General features: G+C 37.2%; 4 protein-coding genes and 1 pseudogene across 5 annotated transcripts; 3 read left to right on the top strand and 2 right to left on the bottom strand.

Annotated features, from left to right (window-relative positions):
• Positions 1 to 459: 459 nt before the first annotated feature.
• Positions 460 to 2,803, top strand: LOC121743251. The gene is made up of 8 exons (XM_042136499.1): positions 460 to 537; positions 690 to 884; positions 1,399 to 1,478; positions 1,558 to 1,630; positions 1,715 to 1,801; positions 1,884 to 1,989; positions 2,332 to 2,419; positions 2,584 to 2,803. Exons 1-8 carry the CDS (start codon positions 469 to 471, stop codon positions 2,600 to 2,602), a joined length of 717 nt encoding a protein of 238 aa, XP_041992433.1. The 5' UTR covers positions 460 to 468; the 3' UTR covers positions 2,603 to 2,803.
• A 3,740-nt stretch (positions 2,804 to 6,543) lies between these two features.
• On the top strand, positions 6,544 to 10,390 carry LOC121743253 (zinc finger protein CONSTANS-LIKE 9-like). The gene is made up of 5 exons (XM_042136501.1): positions 6,544 to 6,664; positions 7,815 to 8,527; positions 8,833 to 9,045; positions 9,129 to 9,418; positions 9,605 to 10,390. Exons 2-5 carry the CDS (start codon positions 7,940 to 7,942, stop codon positions 9,732 to 9,734), a joined length of 1,221 nt encoding a protein of 406 aa, XP_041992435.1. The 5' UTR covers positions 6,544 to 6,664; positions 7,815 to 7,939; the 3' UTR covers positions 9,735 to 10,390.
• A 334-nt stretch (positions 10,391 to 10,724) lies between these two features.
• On the bottom strand, positions 10,725 to 13,215 carry LOC121745592 (RRP15-like protein). Its single transcript, XM_042139552.1, has 8 exons — positions 12,710 to 13,215; positions 12,507 to 12,608; positions 12,323 to 12,404; positions 12,186 to 12,205; positions 12,036 to 12,096; positions 11,537 to 11,616; positions 11,317 to 11,424; positions 10,725 to 11,176 (listed from the first exon to the last, which is right to left on the bottom strand). Exons 1-8 carry the CDS (start codon positions 13,157 to 13,159, stop codon positions 11,111 to 11,113), a joined length of 969 nt encoding a protein of 322 aa, XP_041995486.1. The 5' UTR covers positions 13,160 to 13,215; the 3' UTR covers positions 10,725 to 11,110.
• Positions 13,216 to 16,753: 3,538 nt separating this feature from the next.
• LOC121745304 (probable E3 ubiquitin-protein ligase XERICO) lies at positions 16,754 to 19,094 on the top strand. 2 transcript variants are annotated; one of them, XM_042139150.1, is made up of 2 exons: positions 16,754 to 16,928; positions 18,424 to 19,094. In XM_042139150.1, exon 2 carries the CDS (start codon positions 18,432 to 18,434, stop codon positions 18,888 to 18,890), a length of 459 nt encoding a protein of 152 aa, XP_041995084.1. In that variant the 5' UTR covers positions 16,754 to 16,928; positions 18,424 to 18,431; the 3' UTR covers positions 18,891 to 19,094. The 2 variants fall into 2 exon arrangements, with proteins under 2 accessions (XP_041995084.1, XP_041995085.1); XM_042139151.1 differs by lacking the exon at positions 16,754 to 16,928 and adding an exon at positions 16,945 to 17,121.
• Positions 19,095 to 20,417: 1,323 nt separating this feature from the next.
• On the bottom strand, positions 20,418 to 25,259 carry LOC121745372 (annotated as a pseudogene).
• Between the last annotated feature and the right edge of the window lie 586 nt (positions 25,260 to 25,845).

Here is a 25,845-nt window from a genome sequence, read left to right as displayed (position 1 = left end):
TGCACAGATTCAATTGCCACCTTTGCTGCCCTTGCATGTCCGAATGGGTATATTGTTTTTTCCTTTGCCATCAAAATATTTGTCTATCCATATTGAGTTTCTTCTTAGAAAGACAGGATCTAAGGGTGATGCCCCAAGTGATTACTCTACTCATCACCACTGGAAACAAATAAGTTGATCACTGACTGTTAGCAATCTAGTTGCTTCTGCGTTTGGTACTGAAATTTTCCAACACTGGAAACTTGTGATGCTGTCCTGGATTTTGCCACACTCATTGCAATTGGAAGAAAACAGACTCATTTACATTCATGATCTTCATATCCCCTGTCAGTACCACTTAATTTGTAAAGTGCCTCTTCATCTAGAGGTGATATGCAATTGGTTCTCATATTCACACACGATTTTGAAACTGCACACAGTTTCTGGTGTTCAGTTTTAATAATTGCAGCCTGACACTCGGACAACCACATGCATTATACTGAAGGGGATGTGAACCGTTTCACACCTGTCTATAATAGTCTATCATTAACTATAGAGGTATTGGTTAGAAAGAAGCTCATCTCAGCTCAGCTTGATTTACTACATATGTAAAAGATTGATCATTTTCATATTAAGCTCATCTCAGCTCTGATTGATTTACTACATATGTGAAATCATGTTTGAAAAGTGAGATGTATTCTTTTTGCGAGGTTTTCCATGATAAACTGACTACTACAATGAGGCTGACCTTAGAAGCTTTAGATAAAAAGATTTTGACCTTGACAAGAATATTTCATTCATGCTGCAAATTGAAAGCTGAACCTGGAGTTGGTGAGACAATTACTATGGTCACAGAACAATTGGCAAAGAAGACTCCTCATAGGTTTATTCGTCTGGATACACAGGTGCATATTATTGCCACCTAACTTTTAAAAAACAGTAGTGGGTCGAGAGTGATGTTGCTCTCTGTATATCTTTAGTTGTTACATTGCTTCTCTTATTTAGTTGTCACTTGGTTTGTTCATTAAAATGGAGGTGATGGTGTGTTATGGCTGGGGCCTGGGGAGACTGCTGTGGTAAGAGCAACTAAAAACTTGTGCCAAAAGCTTTGACTGGCAACTGCACACTGAACATTACATGATAGTAAATGTATATAAAATGAGATACACGGGCCACATGACACATTCAATATTACTGGCCTGTGAGGGGTTGTTGGGGAATTTTGGAGGGTGTAATGATTTCATATCTAAACTTGGTGATTTTATTAGAATTTTTGGAGAGAAATTTGAGTGTAGATGTCAAATCAGTCTTGTGAAACTTGTCGGGAGCTGGGAGAAATAATTATGTGGTTCATTTTTAATTGAAAAAGTGGGACCACTATATGTCAAAGTGGGAGTAAAATGTGTTCTATTTTTCCAGGTGCGGGTGGTCCAAGGGATGACCAGTTTAAATGGTCAGCACAATGTTATCCTGAATCACCTCGACTTAATCATTCAGAGGTATATATTTCATATGTTGTGATAGTAGAAGTATCTTTACTGCAGCCTCTCAATGTTTCAATTTAATTTGATGTTGCAGCATAAGACTCATCGTTGGTCCTAAATCTAGTGTCAGAAGCTCATTTAAGTTGAATGAGACAAACATCACAAAGGTGATACTGCATTGAACTTGAGATTTTTAATCTGCGTTGCTATCAACTCAATATCTTGATGCCAAAACTGTTACTGCTTCACAGAATTTTCCAAATATGGATGCTTGCATAGCACTTTGGTTTGTGTTTAACGCCGAGACTGCTCACAAGTATGTGGGTACAAAAACCTTGGTACACGAAACTCAAGTAACAGGTGACTTGTTATATTTAAGATAATTCTTCTTATTACTCTTTATCTTTCTTTGTTTCACAGGTACCTAGTTTACTTCTAGGTTCCTTACTTGATGTTGTTGAGGAGGTACAAACAGCACAAACTGAGTTTCAAAACCTGACACTGTCAAGCTTTTCTCCACTATCAGGTAAGTGCTTTCTGGTTTATTGTAACGTCTTATGTAGTTCTCCTTACACCTTAATGCTATTGGGTTCTCAATAGTTGTACTGTATGCACTCCAACTAAGAATTCTCTGGGGTGGTAGTTTGAAAGCTAAACAGGCACCTGTTGATGAGTTTTTGTTGCATCAAGACACTTGAATAATTAAACAAATGAGTGCTTGATGTTTGGTTTGAGAGCTTTGAGGAGTGAAGATGAAATACTATTCTCTTGGATTTGCAAAAGAAATGGACACGTTCCTCATACACGTTAGGACATTTTTAGAATCCCTGCACTATGTGTCCTTTTAATTTGTCGCTTTCATTTGCAGTGGATCGTTTTAATCTGATGCTTTGTTTCTTTAATTTTAACTCTGGGAGGAAGGTGTCCATAACATTCAACCTTTCTTGCTTGAAGCGGTGACTTCTCTTTCCTTTTCTTAATGAACTCTTCTGCATCAAGTATACATACAGTGCTCAATGTTTATTGTATTATGCGTTTATCTCTTACAGTAGGCAAGCATAACCGGTTTCTGTGTGAAGCCTCATTTTTTCTCATGCTGCCTAGGTTACAAAATGTGCAGGAAACCTATTTTCTGCTGAATCTGGCAAGCGAAAACCCGATCTTGTTCAGGATGCACCAACAAACAACGCAGTCTTTACCTCATTGCAGGTTGTTTCTTCATTGTTTCACCTACTTTTGAGAATTGAATGCTTGTCGAATTACAATAGCAAATGTACTTCTTTGCTATACTTGTTTAGCATTCTCTCTCACATCCACTATTAGATAGAAACTTCTTTATATTTCTCTGTCCAACTTTTTCTTTCTACTAGTACTATTTATTCAACTTCACTTAACAATATTTGAACAATTTTTTTTCAATCTTATTATTTCTTTTACTTGACCAAATTTTCAATAAATTCCGTGCATTTCACTACCAAGAAGCGATAGGAATTTAGTCTAGGCATATACTCCTAGGTTTTAACCCGGCTAGGCCTAATATTCATGGCCCATCTTGAACAAAAATTTGAACTGGGCAATAAAACCTTAGGCACTGGTTTTGGTCCGGTCCAATATTTTCTATGGTAGTAGGAGTATTACGTTTTAATTTGTTATACTATATTGAAAGTTGGAAGTTGAAACAGTGTAATGCTCATTAAAAAACAAATAAAAGCCTAAATAAAATTTGTTTAAAACCTTTCCCCCAAAGTTTAAGCTGACGTGTATGGTAACTCTCAAAACTTTGTTGCTTTCCTTTGCCGTTGCTTTCCTTTGCCGCCACGTGCTTATCCTCCTTTATATATAAAAAATCTTTTCTTTTACCTTTTCTAGTTGTTTAGTTATTGCTTTAATTACTTTATTCATACAAATTATTTTTGTAACATGTCAACAACTTTTTCTTAATTAATCATATCTTTCATTGCATATTTCCTTAATTGCCTTATCTATTTAAATAGTCACATCCTACATTACAGTGGTGCCCTCTTAATATTTATACTCCATAATTTTATAAATAGGTAGGTTATGGAGCATCCACATTCATGCTCTTTAGCAAGAGCATTAATATGGGCTTGGATCCACTTTTATTATTTTTTTATTCTCTACTCTTCTCCAAGAGCACAACATCCACATTCAAGCTCTTCCGCAAGGACATGCTCAGGGGTCTCACCATTCTATTATTCAATTTAAATAAAAATATTTCCACAATATTTAAATGCATTAAAAATACCCGGAATACTATTACAAATTACAAAAAAATTAAAAATTACATAAATTAAATTCTAAAAATTAAAAATTACATGATTAAAATCCTAAAAATTTAAAATTATATAATTAAATTCATAAAATTAAAAAACCCACTACTCGTGACTGAATTTCGCCCAAATGTGTTTGATTAGGTCTTCTTGTAGCTCAATGTGGGTTTTGGTATCGCGCATTGTGTGTCTTGTTTCGATCCTCTCGCCTATCGTCGTATGCACACCTCGGCGTAGGGGAGACTTCGCGGTTGAGCTTCCAGCTTCATCCTTGTCGTAAAAGTTAGTCGTCCTCGGTCCTTCGTCAGCTATAGTCATATTGTGCAAGATAATAGACGTGTGCATGTTATCGGCGATATTCTTAACGTACCACAGCCGAGACGAGGCCTTCACAATGTTGAATCGGGCTTAAAGGACCCTTAAAGCTCTTTCGTCGTCTTTCCGAGCAGACTCTTGACGCTGCGCAAAATGAACTCGTCTCGGGTCTTGCGGATTGCTGAACGTCTTCACGAAAGTCGACCACCTTGGGTAGATACCATGGGCGAGATAGTAACCCATGTGGTATGCATTTCCGTTGACAGTGAAGTTGATCGCCGGAGCTACACCATTCAAAACATCATTGAAGAGTGGTGAAGAATAAAGCACGTTCAAGTTGTTGGATCCGGCAACACCGAAATATGCATGCCAAATCCATAGGCGTTAGTCGGCGACTGTTTCAAGAATAAGCGTTGGGCCGCCGCCTTTGTGACCGCTTAAGTATTGCCCCCTCCAAGCAGTCGGGCAATTCTTCCACTTCCAATGCATGCTGTCAATGCTGCCAAACATACCGGGAAAACCATGGACTGTTTTGTGAAGATGGAGCAACCGTTGACAATCTTCGGTGGTGGGTGCCCGAAGGAATTCCTCACCGAAAGTAGAACGAACGTCGTCGCAAAATTTTTTGAGGCATAGGATTCCAGTTGACTCACCCACATGCAAATACTCGTCGAAGAGGTCAGCTGTTTGCCCAGTAGCAAGTTGTCGGATGGCACAAGTACACTTCTGCAACGCTGAGAGACTTTTCCGACCGGTTGCGTCTCTACGTGATTGAAAGTATTCAACACGGGCGGACAATGTGTTGACAAAACGCATAAACAACTGTTTTGACATGCGAAAACGGCGCCGAAAGTAATCTTCCGAAAACCGCGGCTGGTCGGAAAAATAGTCGGCAACGAGTCTTTCGTTGGCTCCCTCCTGGTCACGAGGGATGCAGCGGCGAATTGATCTAGTTGGTCGAGGAGGAGGGGCGGGGGTAGTGGCGGCGACATAGGCTGCACGATATTGTTCATAGTATTCTTGTTCTTTGCGCTCCGCTTCCGCAATGATATCGGTGAAATCCATTTTTGAATTTTTTTTAGAGAGGGTTTGAGTGAGAGAGGAAGATGTAGATGAGTTGTATGAAAAAATATGAATGAGAGATAATTTGATGTGAAAAATGGATGATGAATGTGTGTATTTATAGATGATTTTGGGATTTAAAAAAATTATAAAAAATAAAAAAAATTCAAAAAAATGGTAATAAAACGACTATATTTTTGGGAATCTAAAAATATATATTTTTTAATATTTGGTATTATTTTCGATTTAAAAAATAAAAAAATCCAACGGATAATCCGTTAGCGAATAAAAATGCGCCATGTCGCCTGCTCAGCGGCACGGACGAGTTCAATGCATCGAGCAGCGCTGTGCCAGTAGCGGACAGCGCCTTGCCGCGCCAGCGGCACGAACAACGTTCGTCCCAGCGAGCACCGCTGCGGAGGCTCTAATATTTATTTTTTAGTCCTTATTGCTGGCATCATTACTCTATGGATACGTAAAAAGAAACTATACTTATTTTGAATTTTTTTTGAACTAAAACTATTGATTAAAGATATTTGTCACGTTATTAATTGTGATTCTGATGTATTTGTGTGATCGAAGATATTTGTCACGTTATTAAATAAAAAATTACTATGTGTAAACTTAGTAACTTACCCAATGAACTCAACTGGGAGGAGATATAGAGAACATCGGTGAACTACTTATGCTGGAACACTTTGATTTGATTTAATAAAAATATTGAATTTAGTAAGATTCATTGCTTCTCTGTGTAGCTTCTAAATTCCTATTTCTTCATCTTAATTTACAGACATACGACTGGAGTATATTCTAACACCGCCCAAACGTTAAAAATGGCATTTAATTATTACTCATAATAGTCAACATTCATACTTTTTCTGCTGTTGCACATCACATAATATATCAACTTCCAGTTAACAGTAATACAATTTCATTTATATAATTTATTTCGAATAAAATAAATAGAATGTATTACTATTTACTAATGTTTTAAATATAACTAATTTAATTTCATATGAATCAAACCATATATGTCTATGATACCAACACTTGTATCTATTTCTTAACATTTTTAGTTGGAAGCTACGAATTTATTATAAGTCCAACCACTCCATAAAAATTCGTTAAGCTTAATGAAAATTGTTTAAGTTCTTTAAAGGAGTAATAAAATATCCGATTCCCAACTTAAAACACAAGTCATTTAATACAAATAATACCTGCACATGCTTTGGTTGAAATAAACAAGATTATATTATCCCCCACAAATTTTAGATTTTAAAGGTCAATAAAGTAAACAAAAAATTTATTAATGGAAAATGTTGAAATGAAAAAATGGGCATATCCTTTTCATGAAAAGGACGGGGGCCCACCTCACTACCCTTTCTTCTTCAACTGCACTTTCTCTCTCTGCACTTTTTATCACTTTTCCCATTAATTTATTCATCTTCTCTCGAACAACTCAGCCCCCAAAATCGCAGTCTTGTCTGCTCAGCTGAGAGAGAGAGAGAGAGATAGCTAATCCCTTCGAGAAAGGTCAGATCTTTATCTTTTTCTGTGCTGTTTGTTAGGGTTTTAGCGAGATTCAAAGCTTGCTGAAAAAGCCCTTCTGCTTTTCTCTTGATAGAAACTGGCTGTTGGATGACTTTTTTCTTGCTGATTAGGGGAAAGGAAGTAAGGGTTCTAGCGTATTGGGAAATGGATTTTGCTTTTTTTGTTATGCCAGCTTCTTTTGGTTTTCTTCTTCTTTTGATAAACTTCGGTTGATTATTTTTTGATTAATTTGATTTTTTGGGGGATTTCAGCTTAAGCTTGTTTGTTTTGTTATATTTCTTTTTATCCCCTTGAATATAGTAGTTGTCCGAATCTAATAATCCATTTAGCTGGGATTCAGAGATTTTAGGGATTTGGTCCTCTCTCTCTGTCTCACTCTCTGTGTGTCACATATCTTTGAAAACAGAGAGCTATAATTTTGCTATTATGTCATGATTTTTTAATATAAAATAAATTACATTATTTATCCTTTTTCCCGTATATTCATGTCTTCCAGGAGCATTTGCAGTTAATTGGGACACTATGTATAAATAATGAAAAACAGATTGGTGTTGTGTTTGAAGGAACAAACGAAGATGGCTGTGTTTTTGTGACAATCAATATGTCTGTATTGTAGATATGTACTTAGTTCTTAAATATCTAAATTCATCATTTAATTAGCTTCATAAATATTGGCTTTTTAGTGTGGGTTCTTGGTGTATAACATGTTGGAGGTTGGAGCCATGAAGCACCTTTTTGCTCTTGTCTACATATTTTTATAATGCGTCTGAGTGCATTTTGATGCTATTGGTTTGGCTTCTCTTATTGTTTCTTCTTATAACGTACTGTATTAAGTACTATGTTGATACATGTCACTAAGAACTTGTTCTTGCATTTTTCAGTTATACAGTAAGGTGGTGTTTCCGATCTGATGGAAATTTGTCCACTCCTGTTTCCTGTATCTTAATTGATTACTTGTTGGGATTGTTTCATTTGTAGCCACCACTCATTAAGTCATTATTATTCCTGCTCGTGTGTAAATATTCGTGAATCGTACATGTTTACCTAGCTCTTATTGAAGTTGAGTGCTGCATGAACTATTTAGCTATGGTAACTGCTACCTTCCTTGCGATAACAATGCCCTTTGCTGCAGATAAGTGTTATATATCCGATCGTGGAGCATTGCCCAACTCCAACCCTCTTCGAGGAAAACTTTATTGTTCTTAGATTACCTGGTTTCTGGGCCAAAATCCGAATAAGTGGTAGACGAATTGAAACATGGGATATCTCTGCGATTTCTGCGGGGAGCAACGATCTGTAGTATTCTGTCGGTCTGATGCAGCTAGTTTATGTTTGTCTTGTGACTGCACTGTCCATTCTGCAAATGCCCTTTCAAGGCGTCACCCAAGGACACTTATTTGTGAAAGATGCAATTCTCAACCAGCTTTTGTACGATGTATAGAGGAGAAGTTATCCCTTTGTCAGAATTGTGATTGGATGGGACATGTTAATTCAAATGTAAGTCCCGCACATAAGAGACAACCTGTTAATTGTTACTCCGGCTGCCCTTCGCTTTCAGAACTTTCTGCTGTTTGGCCTTTTCTCTCCAATTCTCCTACAGTCGGAGATTCTGCATGTGAGCAGGAAATGGGTTCAATGAGTATTACTGATAACAGATCAATAGATTGCCAAGAACCCCAAGAAAAAGCTAACACACAAAATGAATCTTTATGGGGGGGAACTAGCAGCCAGCCTAATATGGTCTTGGATAAACCAGCAAGTTGGATGGAGTCATTAAATCTTCTTGATCACAGGCTGCAGAATGTGGGTCAGCCGACTGCATCTACTAGCTCTTCCATGCCCAAGGTATCTACCTATGTTTACATAACCAAATTTGTCAACAGTGAGAGTATTTACCTCATTTGAGTCCGTTTGCATCTATTTTTGTGCACTGATGGATGGTATTGAGGTATAGTGAGGTGTGAAGGTGGCTTCGTCTATTAATGCATGCTATGATTGAATAGAATTGTGACATACAGGATTGCTATTATGTTTGATTTTACTATGGATAAATGTAAGAACGAGTTAAAAAGGAAACTTGAGGAAGTAAAAGTGTGTTGTGGTATATCTTATATGCTGATGGTGTGTTGGGTCTTTCTCTTGCATTTCAGGTTCCCTTATTTGGAGCAAAAGGGCATGCTTTGTATGAGGATGATGGTTGCTATGATAATCTCAACATGGATGAGATTGACATGGGTTTTGAAAACTATGATGAACTTTTTGGTATGTCTCATGATAATCCAAAAAATATTTTTGGTGACGATGGGATATTTGGGATGAAAGAAATGTCCACATCCAACTGTCAAGGTGCTTCTGCTGCTCAGGTAATTCCTGTGATGAAATTTCATCTCATCTCATCTCATCTCGATATGAAGGCTAAGATACTTGGTTTCTTGCTACTTCTTAGGTATCATCGACTGGAGGACTAAATCTGATGCAACCAGCTTGCAGCAATGTAGCATCTGCAGATTCAGTTATTAGCTCTAAAACTGAACCCAACAATTGTTTCAAGAAGCAGGCACACTCAGGCCTCTCGTTTTCCGGCCTTACTGGGGAAACCACTGGTGGAGATTATCAAGACTGTGGAGTTTCATCATTGGCGATCTTGGGTGACCCTCCAGGTCCTGAGAGTTCCATACCTTCTACTAGTAGGACCAATGCTGTCATGCGGTACAAAGAGAAGAAGAAGTCACGGATGTAAGATTTTCGTTCAATTCATGTTATTACCCCTCGAGAGCTGCACAGTTTCTAAAACTCGAAGCTACATCTCTTTCATTCGTAGATGCTTATCAATCTAAAAGGCTTGTTCTCATTTTTGTGAACCTCCTTAATTCCCTCTTCTTTGAGTGAAGTATTTACATGTTAATTTCGATGACACGGCAGGTTTGAGAAGAAAGTGAGGTACGAATCTCGCAAGGCAAGAGCAGATGTACGGAGGCGTGTGAAGGGACGCTTTGTCAAGGCTGGTGAAACATACGACTATGATCCACTGAGCCCAAGCAAGAGCTACTGAGCGGAATAGAAATCAATAGAAATACTAAACTGGAGATACTGGATGAAACCTTCCTTGACCGTGTTATATTGTATGAACAGATAATGCTTGATGACTCATGCTGATTTCTCCATTCCCCTTGATAGCTCTACGTGTATATTTGCCGTGGGTGGAGACAAGTATCACCCATCTGCACCTGCAGTTACCAGTTAGTTTAGATTAATTAGTATAACCTGCGACTGCGAGGAGAAGAGAATGAGCCTCCAACCTCTTAGAGCATCACCCTACTATCAAGGTACACATTTTTCATAATAATAGTGGAACAACAATTCTTTGTGGCCAGGGCATCCGGGTCTACATAGCAGAGACTCAATTTCCTCACTCAAGGAATCTGGTTGTTCGTACGCAGTCGTAGTAGTAAATAGTCTGTTTGAGAGCTTGGTGGACTAGAAGAAAGGATAAACTGTGTATTTTCTCTCCTTTCCCCATGTTGGATGACATGCAACACATTCATTATAGCTGTAGCCTGTAGTGTTAGAACAAAGGCTGAGATTTGTTGTTTTCATAAAAGCTATAGTATTTGTTTATACATATGTAGACATCAGTTGGAGAATTTTGTTTGTCATTGATTGTTTGACTGTGGTGTTTCGAAACTGCTTGGTATTTGTGTTTGTGTTTCCCTTTAATGTTCAAGTAGTTACAGAATGTTGGGATTTGGAATTTTCAGGTAGCATATGCTTATAATATTGAATAGAGTAGTGCTAAATGGCCATATTATGGTCAGCCATAATATTAAAAAATTATTAAAATTCTGTGTAATTAATGTAGAATTGATGAAATTTATGCATATAGAGAGTAGCAATTCTTTAAAGACTAATATACCCTTAAATATTAAATACTACTTATGTAGAAGTAAAATAAATTGTAAGGACATTATATTTATAAATATTATTAAGTGACACAATATACTTGTATCTAAGATTTGGAAGCACAAAGAAACAAGAGGGCAAACAAACTATAACCTTTGGAAATATCTATTATATGACTAGAAAAATAAATGTTAAAATAACCACTGTATCCTTCGAATTAATCAGGAACAGATCCCAGATAACATTGTTTGTGAATTGTGACATTATCAAAAATATATTGCCAGAAACTTAACAAAGAACGGATAATTTTATATAACATGGGATGAAACTACAACACAGAACATAGAAATGCCAGTGCCAATCTTCTTCCCCCAAAACCAGCTCGGGGTCTTAAGACGCATCTCTGAGATTTTCTTTCACTTGAGGAAGTGTTGAGAGTAGATCGTGTGAAAGGTCAAGATGGCAAGTACCGAGCAGCTTCATCCAACTTGCATGGTTCACCATATACAAATAATTTAGCCTTACGCATCACTCTTCGTCTGATGAAGAATCAGCATCTGATGCCTGGCGAAAGTCATCTGCAGCATTTGTATCCTAGAAGTACAAAGAGGGTGAGGAGAAAGCCCAAATTGCCAAAGATTTGTATCTAAGATTTGTTGAAACGATGACAGCCAGTCATCGTATCAAAATCAAATCTCATGCTAGGAATTAGAGGGTTTGTACAATAACATTACCTGCATCTTATCCCAATCTTTCAACTTGGGGTTCGTCAACATGTAATTGTCACGCAGAGGGGCCCATGCAGGAGCTTCGCCGTCCACAGAGCCACTTGAGGTGCCAACCTGAAAGTTGACAAATAATAGATAAGTTTAACTGGATCAGAAGAAGTTCTACGAGTCATAGCACAAATTCATTTATCAAATGGATCTCTAGGAATGCAGAAGCGGAGATGACCTTGATAACTGTCGCAGCTGATTGGGTTGATGTCCTGCCCAACTCTGAGAAGAAGGCTTCCTTCCTCCGTTGCTTTATTACTGACATTTCATAACAGTGCCATATATTAAGGAGATTGGTATTTGATAGAAAACAATTTAATAGTAATATCATGAATCCATGTAATCCCAGAATAGGCTCAACCTCTCTTTCTTTAATACTATCTCTCAAAAGAAAATTCATGAAATACCCAAAATAGGACAGTGGACCCACAGACAGGACCTCATGCGGTAATTGGAGCTTGCTCATAAATAAATAAGATCAAGTTAGCATCCATTCCAAAACAATGAATTTCAGTGGAGATGCAAATTACACATATAAATCTAAATTTGGGAAGAAATACATCCACCAGGAATCCAGAAAATCTGGGACTTTTAGCAAAACCAAGAAATCAATGATCAAAGCCAACTAGCCAAGCATGCTGCTGACAAAAAAATCAGATGCTTAGTTTTCGTCCTACCTTTCTCGTCCTTTGTTCTCAAAGGATTTAAACCTATCTGGGCATTCTGGGCCTTATTTACCTGAATAAAAAAAGTAGCTTCAGTAAACAGCACACTCATTTACAACTGAAACAGGGAAACAGAATAACATAAAACATAAAAAAACTTACAGCATTGAACAACTTCACCACTGAGCACCGAGGATTACAATGGACACGATAAGAACCAGAGTCAGAGTTCCAAAATGAGAGCAATGTATATAATACAAGAATGCTATAACAACCAACATAAAACAATATTATACTACCTCCTTTAGTTGCCACTCCCAACAGAAGCTTCTCATGAGCATCCAAAAATTCAGCAGGCTTCACATGCCCCTTCTCGCTTATCTTTTCATCAAAAGATATCCAAACAAAAATTCAAAAAACACACAATGAAAATATATAAATCAAGAAGCTTCCCAAAAGCGCAAAGGTCGAAAAATTTAATACCATATGTCTCTCCTTCTTTGCTTCCCCCTTCACTTTCTTTTCCAAATCCTCTTCAGCAAGCTTCTCAGCTAACAGCTTCTTATTGGCAGATAACACAGGACCCTGCACATGATCAATGTTACATCAAACACAAATAACTAAAATTTCTTCTCAAATGCAAAAACCGTAACGAAAAACTCAATTATTGCAGAAAATTATCTCACCAACACATCCTCATCGCCAGCACTCTTCTTAACTATCTTCTTAAATGCCGACTTAAAAGCCTTAATCCCCTCGGAAAACCTAACAATCCCAGGCTGAATTTTACCGCTTTCATCTTCCGAAACCTCTTCTTCCTCTCCCTCAAACCCTTCATTCTCATCATCACCCTCGTCAGATAATCCACCTTCAAATCCATCACCAATTTGCTTGGATTCGTCAATTGCAACTGCACTAGGAGCTTGCTGGGGATCCTCATCTTCTTCTGTCTCGTCAGAATTGTAATCCCTAGCCCTCTTCTGATACAATTTCCTCGTTTTCGGATTAATTTTAACCTTCTTTTCACCGCCTTGATGCATCATTCGCCTTTTCTTCGCAGTCAACCCCTTCTTTTTCCCCGATTTCCGTTTCCTACCGACATTCTTAGCATCGACCAACTGCGTTGCTTCTGTCATCACTTTCCCCTCTGAGATTTTCGCTCAAACTTTCCCCAAAATTGAGTTAGGGCTTATGTTAGGGTTTTAGGAATTTGCTTTCAATGCTAAACGCATTTAAATGGGCCATTATTGAGCTTCTTATTGGGCCTTAGCGGGCATTAGTTGGGCCATCGAATGACCTTTAGTGGGTCTTCAATGGGCCTTTAAGCACTTTGTAATCTTCTTTTTATTAGGCTTTATTATTTCGTCCAAGTTCATATATACTCCATATATGTGCATAATGATAATAAATTAATTTTTATTTTAAAATCTAGATCGTATCCAAAGATGCATGTGAAATATTAAAGTACGAAAATATTTATAGCTTCCATCATATTTAAAGTAGCTATGTTTATTGACTTTAACTATGTGCTATTCGTGAAAGCTAATATACACAAGCAATTATCATTCGCAAGAAAAATATTAATCATACATTTTCGTTGGCAAGCGAATTTTTAATCTCTATATACAACAATATATAAATTTTGTTTCTATAAATTAATTAACTATGAAATGTGTAAATAAAACTAGAAAATTGTACTAATTTCCACTATTACATGATGCCAAATTTGATAATCGTTGATTAAAAATGCACATGTGCATTTGGTACACTGCATGTGAATTCTTGGCAAAAATATAAATAGATTTAACTAACTGATTAGATCAACAAAATCACATAAGATCTTTATATATGCATAAAATATATACAATACAATGAATTGAAAATATATGGAGAAATAAAAGAATATTTAAAATGTGATAGACTATAAAATAAGTCACTCCTGATTCCACTTACCATACATTGGATTTCCGGCTAAATTTATAGAAGAAAAGAAGTCATAAAGCATGTAAAAATATGTTATTGGGACCTTACTATAATAAACTAACAAGTAAAAATATCACTAGATGGAATCATATGATCATATCCTTTGTTCACTATTTAAAGGACTATTTTGCTAGTTTTGGTTGTCCACTATTTATATAACTATTTGCTTTATTTTATTTTTAATACTCCCTCAGTTCTATAATAGGAGTCACTTTTATTGAGGACACGTGTTTTAAGAAATGTAAAGAATAATGAGTTGAAAAACTTAGTGGAATATGAGACCTATTTTTTTATATTGATTTTATAATAGAGTGAACTGCATGAAATATCCCTAACTTTTACACTTGTTACACCCGTGACCCCTAACAAAAAAAATAGCACTAAAAGAGCCTAACAAACTATACAATCACAAACCATGTGTTTTTAGTCATTTTTCGGACAAAAAAGCCCAAATGGCTTGTAGGGCAATTTTGCCTGATAGACCGCCAAACCTGCACACACACAACTGCACATACCTTTTTTTTATAATCCAAACCCTAAAACTTCGGTTCCATAAACGAATTAATAATTAAGCTTGCAAAAAGTTCAAATTCTATAACAAAAGCAAATTTTGGAAAATCAATATCTCAAATCAGTTCACATCCAACACAATTGATAATGCAAAGCCTAATACATCCAAATTCATACTCGAATCAACAATTAAGCTTTGCAAAAAGTTCAAACACTCAACATAATCCTTCACTCCAACTGAGAGAGCTACGACGGAGAAGACAGAGAGCAGAGGAGGAGAAGTATCATCCAACGCCGATTTTAAATTCTGGTATACATCTTCAAAATTTAGTTCCCGTTTTATTTCCTGCCAGAAATCGAGAACGGAGAGAAAAGGAACCCATCCTCCTCATTCAAGCCAAATTTGGCACACCTACGGTTGGATGTGAAACGATCGACAGCGTACGAGAATTCTACGGCGATGATGATGATGATGATGATGATGATGATAAATATCCAGATCTGAGGCACTCGCTGTTCGAGGAGAAGGAGGAGAAAGAGGTAGCGGAGCTGCTGGACGATCCGAATTCGTCAAATCTATTTGCCACAACTACACATACCTGATTTGTCAAATCATGCAGGATATTAATTACAGAGCAATGATTCTATTAATTTTTTCATTTTCCCCTTTATTAATTACACTCGGTTTAAAATCAATACTAGCACTACTTTATATATTTATATTTTCCCCCTCCCTCCCCCTTCACGTGGGCCACTCTCTCCATATACGGAGTGCTAACATATAAATATATTTAAATACTAAAATCTATTTCTAATACTATATTTTGTCACCAATTATTAAAAACAACTCATTATCATTATGTGGTATAATAATATGCATTAATAATGCAGCAATAAGTGTATCATATGCAGACTAGAGCATGTCTCCATTTTATAAATACATAATTATAAAAGTTGGTTCCAATATTTTTTTGTCACTAATTACTTGAATTATTTACATTATAGATATTTATATTAATGGCGTAATTATTATAAACCTAAGTATTATTGAGTATAAAAAGATATTTTTATAACACATTATTATAAAAAAAATTACTCCGCATGTAATGATATTCATTCAACATAAAAATCAATAATGAAGATGATTCAAATTTGTTTGTGATAATTAGTGAACAGATTCTTACAAATATCGATAATGCAAATTTATTTGTAATTATTAGTGACAATGTAATAGAAATAGATTTTAGTATGTAAATATACTTATATATTATTATATGGGAGAGAGTGGCCCACGTGAGGGGGTGCTAGCATTGATTTTAAGTAGAGTGTAATTAATAAAGGGGAAAATGAATAAATTAATAGAATCATTGCTATGCGTTTCATTATTATTATGAAATGTAAATCTATACATTTAGTAAAGAAATGTAAAAAAAGTAAGAAAAGGATGGCCCACTCAGCTTTAAGCTAAATTATATGTTGTTGTGTAAGGTTGCATACAAGGCAGCGACATCATTGTGAGTAATTTGACAAAAATGCCCTTTCAGAGCATGAGGGTGTTATCACCCAAAAAAACCTCACTTGTGATTATATATTTTGTTAGGCCTATCTGATATTTTTTTTATTAGGGGTCACTGGTGTGTGCAACAAGTGCAAAAGTTAGGGATATTCTATGCATTTCACTCTTTATAATAAAATATGAGTGGAGTGAGTTAGTAAAATTTATAACCAACTTACCATTTGTGGTAAAAAAAAATGAAGTGTGACTCTTATTGTAAAATCAAAATGACAAAGGGGGACTCTTATTGTAGGACGGAGGGAGTATACAGAATTACGGATCCTAAACTCAACTAATTTTTTTACAATCATGGTCCACTTACTTTTTCTTTTTACTTTTCTTCACCATATTAAATAATTTCTTAAACTTGAACAGAGTAAAAAAAGACTCTTTAATTGGTGAATAGAGATAATATATTTTTTATATAAATATAAAAAATATCTTTAAAACAACAATATTATTATAGATTTGTTGTTTTCGCATGGACTATTTTTAAGTAAAGAAACAATGATACTTCAAAAGAAAGGCACTAAATATGTTTATGCAATAAAACTAAAGTTGAGCTCTCTCTCAAAATTCACGTAGTGCGAGAAAATTAAGAACAGATAAAGTAGTGACAAGGTAACATGGGGGAAAGTGAAAAAAAAAAACTTGGGGGAAAGTGATAATTGGTGGTGGGGTCAGCAGCTCTTGCAGCAGCAGTATAAATTAGGAGCAATCTTTACATAAAATGATAGAAAGTCTCAATATTTATCTTCCATTGTCAAACCCCAGCTAATTTTATGCTTGAATTTATCCCACTGCACAATTTTTAGGATAAAAGAAGGCTACTTTTATTGAGCTCAATCTCTCTACTTGTAAGTATATCTATGGTTTCTTGATTTTTGTTATTGTCATTTTTGATTCATGGTTTTTGTGTGTGTATTGTTTCTTTTTCAAATCAATCTTGGTGGGTTTTATTTCAGTAGTTTGAGGACATATATATGTGTGTAAAGATTCCAACTTTGTGTGGATCTCACCATTTACAGAGGTCCTTTTCCTTGTTTTTAGGTATATTTGTTTTTTTTTTCTTGCTGTTTCAGTTGGGATACTTAGTTAATTAATTCTCTTTGGATGTTCCTATGATTTGTGATTTGTGTTCTGTTTTTATGATGTTGATTCTGATTGTCTGATTTACAAGATTGGCGGCTTGATTACTATTTGCATCTGTTTGAGGATAAAAACTCATTCTTGATCTTCCTTTCCAACTAAGCTGAGTCAGTTCACTTTCTCTCCTGAAATTCATGGGCAAAAGTCGTTACTTTTACCGTTTCGTGGCTCTTATCAATGAAGTCTATAATATTGTTCTGTGATTGTGTCCCGTGGCTTGAATTTCACACACAAACACACACACATACGTAGAGAGAGAGATGAACAGGGAGGGAGAGAGAGTGAGAGCGAGAGTGAGAGAGAGACTGAGAGACAAAAGAGGGGGAGAGGGAGAGAGAGAGAGAGAGAGAGAGATGGTGTTGGAGGTGGGGTAAGGGGGGTGAAGAAGATAAAAGAAAGAGCTTTTGGATTCTAGATGTCTTGTTTTTACCTAAAATTGTCTGCTTGTAATAATGTAGAAGTGGGGTTTTCTTTTAGTGTCTCTCTTATTATTGCACCCACTACCCTCAGGGGCGTGGGCGAGGCGCGGATGGGGGGCGTGGGCAGGACGGGGTATTATCTTGATCTAGACGATGTTGATGGGGTTTTTACATGACATCGACACTCAGGCTAAGGTGTGGGGCTAATAATGTAGGATGTGTTATCCTCACCTTTTTTTGCGTAGTACCAAAGACACTTGTCTGTTTTCCTATTGGTGAATGTAGATATATAGTATGTATATTGCAATTGGATTGGCATATAACTATATAATTGACACTTCAAAAAAGATGAGCCCCTTTATTTGCACATATTCTTGATTTGGTTGCTTTTGTTTTTTTCTAGTGATTCATAAGAACCATTATCTTGTAAAAGAAGATGGAAAGGAAAGTTTTTTGAAATTTTTCGAATCATTATATGTCTCTCTATCTACCACATGATCTAGATTGCTCGTTGCTGCAATTTATTCTAAAGAACTGACCATCTCTCGCTGTTTGAAAGACAGTTGGCTGTGCTCTTGATGCTTATTAATCGACCTAGCTAGATAGAATGACGGGGTTGAGTTTGGGGTTGTCGGTTTCGTGTTAATTTATCATTTTGTCTGGAATCAAGCTGTTTACTTCTGATTGTTGTCACTGACTTTCATGCATATGATCGTAGCTTGTAGTCTTTCGGTGTGTTTGCTTTTAGGCTAATGTAGTAAACTTGGACTTTGTGTGGATTCAGGCTTGAAAATGGCAATTTCATCGTACCCTACTCCAGCAGACGCGGGAGTGCTCTGCGTAATCTTGGCTAACACAGCCATCTCCATCTCCATCTTCAAGGAGATCTTCCGCTCCATCCTAAACGTCCTCGGCATTAACATATCTTCGTGGGAGGACTTCACGGTGGAGCCCTCAAACTCGGGCGAGTGCTGCAGACGCCCCTCGGAGTTGTACGTGGAGGAGTTCAGGAGCCACTCGCCCTCTATGCAGTACGAGTCGGTCTTCTTCCACCAATGCCCCAAGCAAGAGTGCTCCATCTGTCTGACAGAATTCGTGCCCAAGGCCGAGATCAACCAGCTCTCCTGCGGCCACGTCTTCCACAACCCGTGCCTCGAGAAGTGGCTCAACTACTGGAACACGACGTGCCCTCTCTGTCGGAACTACATGATGCCACAGGAAGCTGAGGAGGATGCATCCTGCCCCATGTGAGGTACAATCTACAACGTGTGTACAGAATAGCGTGTAAAAACGAAAGAGAAGTATCCATTAGAATCGTGTAGTCCAATGCGTATACTTAAGCTGCCAGTATTGCGCGTCCTCTTTGTAGCGACGGGTCAGCATCCTTGTTTATATATATATTTGGGAAGCTAAAACAGGTTGTTTTGTACTCATAAAATCATCATCTTTCGATTATAACATGGTCGATAAACCTAGACACAGGTGATGCTTGTTGCCCATTGAAATGAGCACAAACACGAACACAAACACAAACATGAAGAGAGGATCTGCATAAGTTCTACAAGTTACAGTGGTATAATAAGGCCTAGAAAGCTATACACATCACAATCTAATCAAGAGCCTATTCAAGGGCTCCGATGATTAGGAGGCGTCGCTATTGCTAGCAACGGCTCCCAGCTTGGGGGCGACCGGCATGTCGGCCCCGAGCTCCAAGAGCTTGGCGCCAACGGACATGCTGTTGCGGGTGAGGACTGTGTTCCTGTGATAACGGCAACGAAAGGAGCCGGCATGCGTGGTTGGCGAGCAAAGGCAGCTGCTTCTGAGGCTTTTGGCGTTGGCCAGTCCGACCGGGGATGTCGGTACGGACGATGCTCGGGACATGGCGTTCATGGCGGTTATGCTCGGATTCGGGATAGAGATTGTAGGTTTCTCTCGCTTTCGCATTTTTTTAGATTCATTTGCCATTCAGAAACCTATACAACACAAGAAACTTGTTACGAATTGATCATAGATATGAAATGAATCGAAACATAGAGAAAACATATTACCTGTGGATTGTAATAACAGATCAAATGAGTTGCAAAGGTTGATCAATCTTATCTTTTCTTTGAGAGGAATTTGATATATTGATCACGGTGTGCTCTTCCTCTCTATTTTGGTATTTCCTTTCTTGTTCCCACTTTTTTTATTCTTCTGAATCTTTCCATTTTTATATCTTGAGGTTTCGGTAACTCCTGATTTTTAGCCTCAAAAAATATATTTGTTGTTATTACCATTCATTAGATGATTTGTTCAATTGATCGTGCATGCGACTTGCAATATTTGTTGTTAAATTTACTTGGCATGTTAGACCATTAAATTAATATTTGGCAATTTGTAAATAAAATATCATTTTTAAAAAAATACTGTAGGTTCTAGTAAATGAAAATTGTTACAAAGAGACGATCTAATTTGAATTGCATTTGTGTGTGAATTGAAACACAATGAAGTTGTTCATTGTAGCTTAGCAAATCCAAAACATGATTGATTTACTATGGAGAAATTTAGAAGCGCGTCTACATTAGCTGGAATTAACCTTTTTCCCTCTTCTTAGCATTCCCACCCCAATGCTATTAATCCCCAATCCCACTCACATTATATAAGCGTGCAATGCTCAGCTCTAACAATTGATTCATATACAATAAAATATCACTTCATTCATAGTACATATTTACATTAAAATTTGTCTTCACAGAATATCATTGTAACTTCTTCAAAGCATATCAAAATGAAGCTTACTTACCTATAATCAAATATATGTAGATTTTATTTTATGTACAAATAAACACCATCTCTAGTGTTGAAAACTGAACTTACAAATATAAAAATTATACATACATCTCCCTCTCCCTCTCCCTCTCCCTCTCCCTCTCTTCCCTGCATATGCACATCCAAATGTCTGCTTTTTCTATACCAAAAAGAATACGAAAGTGAAGACAAATATCCAACAATGTGGAGAGAGAAATTTCTAAAGAAACTCAATATCAGCCCGGACCGAGACCTTAGACTGAACAAAAAGATATGGTTAGGCCCGGATCTTCGCCCTTGCCTGACCTAACGCGTCTCCCACCGTTGCATCAGCGCCAATATTGAGCCCAGCGGTGGATGGTCTCAACCATTTGTGGAAACAGTGCGCTGACACTCTCGTTGATGAGATCCTGGAAGAAATGGATCGACTCCTCGTTGTCTAAGTCCAAGCGGAACTTTTCTTGAAGCTGCACGAACAAGAGAAATGAAAATGAAAACCAATGATAGTTGAACGGTCTCACCACGAAATGAATGAATCTGGTCACCTTGAGAATGCCCTTCTCGGGGTCGGAAGCAATGTCTGGAATGTTGGAACCGGCCATCAGGTGAAACAAATTTAGTATCAGCCTATCAGGTTGCTTGATTTTGATGATCGATCAATGGTAATCTCGGATGGTGGGGGGGAGCGTACCTCTCCGCTCCGCCCATAGCTTCCACCATTTCCTTGCAGAGTTTCATAGGTGGTGGGAAAGGTTTTGGATCTCGGCCAAGTATGAAACCAAAATCTACGTGGAAAAGGCGGCCGTCATCTTGCAACAGCAGGTTTTCGAGGTGCCTGAGAACCAAGAGAATTTTCTATATAAACCAGAGATAATCGAAATCAAGTTTGCTTGGATGACAACCATCAGAAAATCATATAAATAGGTTAAGTTTATGACCAATTAATTCAGAGAAAATTGAATATCAAGAAAACATAAATTTAATAGAATGACCTGTCACCAATGCCCAGTATATATGTGATAACTGAGTAGCCAGCACAACTTTTTATGAACGTCTCAAGACATGTTGCAGTTATTCCGAAAGGCCCGTCTTCGTCTGGGTAAAATTTCTGCAGGTAGCTTGTAATACTACGGTGCTCTGACAGAATCTGAAAGGGCGACGTATAACAATTTAACATCATTATAAAGAATGAATATTCAAACATACTCGATAATTCATAAGATAAGAAACATGCCCAGTCGCTAGCACTCTGTAAGGAGTCAAATGCAAGTCGAGGTTCTCCAGCTTGAGCAGTCGATCCATTAGTGATACCATTTGAATAACCTGCGTTAAAATTGTCGAGTTAGAAAATATAAATAAATCATTTTCAAACGAATATAAGATACCGGGCGCTTACCAATTGGTCTTGCCTAAGGTCATCACCCTTCTTAAATATGATCTTGCAGCTTCCTCCACTTGCTGTTCGAAATGCCAGCCGCAGAGGATGCAGCGCGCTTTTGAAGATTGGTGATTCTGAATTCTGATGGTATAATCCCAGTTATAAGGACCCTTGGTGCAAGAGGCGACCGTATTGGCTGAAAAGATAAATTTCCATAAATCTTATGATAGTATCTGGAAGACTTGAACCAGTTTGATGCACACCAAAGATCATGGACGGATGACGACCCCATAAAGGGTGCGCTAGAACCACAACAATGCACTATAAGTAACAATTTCTCAATTACCTCATCGAAGTAGGTAAGCTCGCTAAGAAGCCCAGATAGGAGCTGCCTAAGCTTTTCGATTTTCTTTTGAGTACCGCCTCTCACATTTCTAACATCTCTCGTTATAGAACACAATTGCACAGTCAGTTCTGTCTGGCGCACTAAACTCTGCCAAAGCTTGAAACCATCTTCATCGCTATTGGCACTTGGTCTTAACTGATAGAGATACAGATATGAATAAATCGGTACAAATAGATAGCATACTGAAATGATGTAGCATAAAAACAGCGAGAGACAAAAGGGGGACAGAAAATACGAGGAAAGAAAATACCACACCTTCAACATACTTTCTTCTAACAGCTCATAGGTGCTATAGAAACGTCTAGCATATGGATGGTCATGGAGTTCCACAGCCACATACCATCGAAGAAAGCTAGCCAAGTCAGTATTGCACAATGCTGTAAAATGAGTAAAGGATTTAGACAAAGTGTGATCAAACAAGAAAATCATTGAACATTCCCTTGCATCAAACTTACACCGTTCCACGAGGAAATAACTAAGGCGAGATTTGTCTGAACGTTCGAAACGAAGTGCTTGAACCAACTGGAGTAGGTAGCACTGGAGCTCTTCATCATCAGCTCTTTCAAGAACACTCACAGCATATGCACGGACCTGTAGGAGAAAATCATGTTTATAAAATAAACAAGTCGATTTAAAAGACAAATTAGCCTGTTAAAAAAAACAGGAAATGGAGTGGGGCAAATTATGCGAAGATAACCTCTTCACTCTCAAAAACTGGAGATAGAAGCTCTAGTGCATCACATACATCAACTGTCTCCCACTTGCCCATCAGTTCTAATGCTTGCTTTGCTTCCTGTACAATACTTGTATTTTGATGAAAACTCAAATATTTGTATAAGGGATGTAGTAAATCATTGCAGTTGATGAAAACTTCACCTGAACATCACTCCATTCGACACAGCGCAAGAATTTTGTCAGGGCCCTTTTCTCAGCCATAAGCTAAAAACGAAGTTTCCAGAGTAGTTGCTTCTCCTCTCCAGTCAAGGTTCTAGTTGGTGGATATCTTAATATTCTTTGTATGGACCTGTTGAATATCAGAGGCTAGCTGATTAGCAACAAGGTGAAATATTTACACAGCAATATGGAATAATAACATTATGCATAAAGTGTCACTTTATGCATTTCTTTAAGTTACATAGCATGAAAATAAGTAATATTCAGTTAGAGAAAGAAAAAACTGGATGCATATGGCGGTAGATGTTAACAAGTGTGTTGATAAATGCGGTGGTTCATACTCTGGTTCGTTCTTGGATATTTGGAACGATTGTTCACTGACGTAGTAAGCAAGATAGAGCAAAGAAAGTGGCATGGCAGTGAAAATAAAAAAATAAAAGCAGTAGAACATTTAGAAATAGGTAAGGCAACTTACTTCCTTTCTGTAATGCTAGGTTTAAGATCTCTGTCAATGATGCCACGATTTAAACTTCTAGCCAGCTTTAGCTGCTTGTGCTCGGAGGGGTTAATTTTTCCAACTTCAGGATCCCAAACTGTAACTAGTTCATTTGTCGAAGCTATTGGGGACGGTATTATGAAATTTGCACCAGATTCCTACACACCAAAGTGCTATTAAGTTTGAATTCTATGGTTAAACAAATTCATACTACTCGGTGAACAAAAGGGAAACCAAGTCCTTGGGAATTGTTAGAAGCAACAGTATCTCATAGAGCACTCGAGGATGAAGAAAGACAATAGATAGGTAAATCTAAGGTATCTGGAAAACTACGCGGCGCTCAAAGCTGCAGAAATCAATGATGACATACAAATGAGAACTCCCATTTTTAAGCTCTCGCATTCCTTAATCCTCTCCATGGCTTTGAATGCAAGCCGGTCAAGCCAATCAACTCTTTGAATTTGCCCTCTCTCATACTTATTCACTAGTTTTTCAAGGCGTTCTAGCTCCCCTCTCTCCTCTTTAGGAACCTATCACAGTCAGTAATTGCAAATCAACCAAACCATACGTCGACTTGCCCAGATGGCAGAATACCATATAACTATATACATCATTACCTTTCCTGGTGTGTTTGTATTGATAGAGCCATCTGCTTCTTCGCCCGCCCATAGTCAAGTTTATGTTTCCCAGTCTTGAGCTGTTTTTTCATGTTGAAAAGGTGAATGGTCGCCCCCCCAACCAATTCCTCATCTTTCCCACACGAAACATCATACACCTAACACAAGATAGCAATTAAGATTTTCTAGTGACTCAAATTCAATATTGGTTTTTATCCTTTTGTGGGGAAAGCCATATTCGTACTTACAGTAACAGCAAGTTGTGAATTTGCCATCAAATCACGATACTTAGTACTCAGAGTGATGAGTTCATTCCAACAATACGACGGGCCTCCTGGTTCCAGCCTACCCTTATAAACCACACAAAATCACCAAGAAATCTTCAAAATAAAAACACCAGAATACAGAGGCTACAGCACTGATACCAAAGATCAAAACCTTGTTCTCATAGGGAGCCCAAAAGGTGCGCCATCGATGTACAACAAGCTCTCAACGTACAAGTTACAACTCAGGTTTCTTCTCCTCTGTGGTGCAATCATCAGCTAAAAAATTCAACAACATCATCTCAATCAAAACACCTCAACCAAAATCAGAGATCCCCAAATGCCTTACACTAAATCAACCCTGCAGCATGCACTAAAGTATCCAAACCAACACTCCAACAATAAACAGCTTCAATCCTACAGCTTATAAAAGGAGTAGCATATTTCCACCTCAAATACAAAAACAGAAGCTGCAAATACTCCAAATTCCACATCAACAACAAAATTAAAAGAAGCCCATCATTAAAAATAGTGGAAAAACATAAATTTTTTACAATACCTGAATCGGGCGGCTTCCGAGCAGATAATTTGCCCTCCAATCTCTCAATTTTGAAAGTCACCGGCAGATTAATGTCACACGACAAGAAGAATCGGAATTCGTTCCCAGCCATCGCCTTTCTCCTTCGCTGAATTTCAGTGTGTTTATTTTTCACCAGAGTTGTCAAAATTAACGAGAAATTGCTTGTCAAGAATATAAGTTTCTCAGCTGATGAGCAAGAGCAACTGGCGACATCGACTTCTAAATACAATTTTAGTTTATTTATTTCACAGTACTGTAGTAGTACTAAAATTTTTAAGAGAAACTGAATTAAATTTCAAGATACTACAAAAAAAAATAGGGAATGTGGAACATATTAATTTTTAAAATCACTAAAATTTAAAACAATTACTGTGCAAACTTAATTGATAAATAACAAAACGTGTTAATAATTATAAACAAAATTAAAAATACAAATAACTACTATGAATCATCGTAAAGGACTGTACAAAATTATTAAGAAATAAATAATTAACATTAGTGAATATTCAGAAAATAAGTACTCCACTAGAGATTTGGCTTTCCCAAACTTTCAGAAAGTAAGCAAAGTAACTTATGTTTATGTATATTGCATTTTCTTTTTTTCAAAATGTTTGTAAAATTGATTCTTGTTTGATACCTAAAGAGGTTTAATGTAATTCCTTTCCACATCGTAAACCATGTCAAATCACACTCTTTCGTTTGTTGTTTATATTACTCCACTTTCTTAAAATTGTTGTTCTATTTCAATTGGAATGATCATTATCATATGATTATAACAAGTACAT

The sequence above is a fragment of the Salvia splendens genome, chromosome 8 (genome assembly GCF_004379255.2).
Source record: "Salvia splendens isolate huo1 chromosome 8, SspV2, whole genome shotgun sequence".
NCBI lineage: Eukaryota > Viridiplantae > Streptophyta > Magnoliopsida > Lamiales > Lamiaceae > Salvia > Salvia splendens.
Note: the sequence above shows the minus strand (reverse complement) of the source record. Positions and strands in the feature narration are given on the sequence as shown.

Excerpts from the sequence above, each read along its gene's own strand:
- LOC121745304 (XM_042139151.1), top strand. The coding sequence starts at position 17,055 with ATGTGTGTAAAGATTCCAACTTTGTGTGGATCTCACCATTTACAGAGG. Across the intron at positions 17,122-18,423 it reads GTCCTTTTCCTTGTTTTTAG|GCTTGAAAATGGCAATTTCA; the intron begins GTATATTTGTTT and ends GTGTGGATTCAG.
- LOC121745592 (XM_042139552.1), bottom strand. The coding sequence starts at position 13,159 with ATGACAGAAGCAACGCAGTTGGTCGATGCTAAGAATGTCGGTAGGAAA. Across the intron at positions 12,609-12,709 it reads CTGGCGATGAGGATGTGTTG|GGTCCTGTGTTATCTGCCAA; the intron begins GTGAGATAATTT and ends GATCATGTGCAG. Across the intron at positions 12,097-12,185 it reads TGGTGAAGTTGTTCAATGCT|GTAAATAAGGCCCAGAATGC; the intron begins GTAAGTTTTTTT and ends TTTTTTATTCAG.
- LOC121743251 (XM_042136499.1), top strand. The coding sequence starts at position 469 with ATGCATTATACTGAAGGGGATGTGAACCGTTTCACACCTGTCTATAAT. Across the intron at positions 538-689 it reads GTCTATCATTAACTATAGAG|GTTTTCCATGATAAACTGAC; the intron begins GTATTGGTTAGA and ends TCTTTTTGCGAG. Across the intron at positions 1,631-1,714 it reads ATGAGACAAACATCACAAAG|AATTTTCCAAATATGGATGC; the intron begins GTGATACTGCAT and ends ACTGCTTCACAG.
- LOC121743253 (XM_042136501.1), top strand. The coding sequence starts at position 7,940 with ATGGGATATCTCTGCGATTTCTGCGGGGAGCAACGATCTGTAGTATTC. Across the intron at positions 8,528-8,832 it reads CTAGCTCTTCCATGCCCAAG|GTTCCCTTATTTGGAGCAAA; the intron begins GTATCTACCTAT and ends CTTGCATTTCAG. Across the intron at positions 9,046-9,128 it reads AAGGTGCTTCTGCTGCTCAG|GTATCATCGACTGGAGGACT; the intron begins GTAATTCCTGTG and ends GCTACTTCTTAG.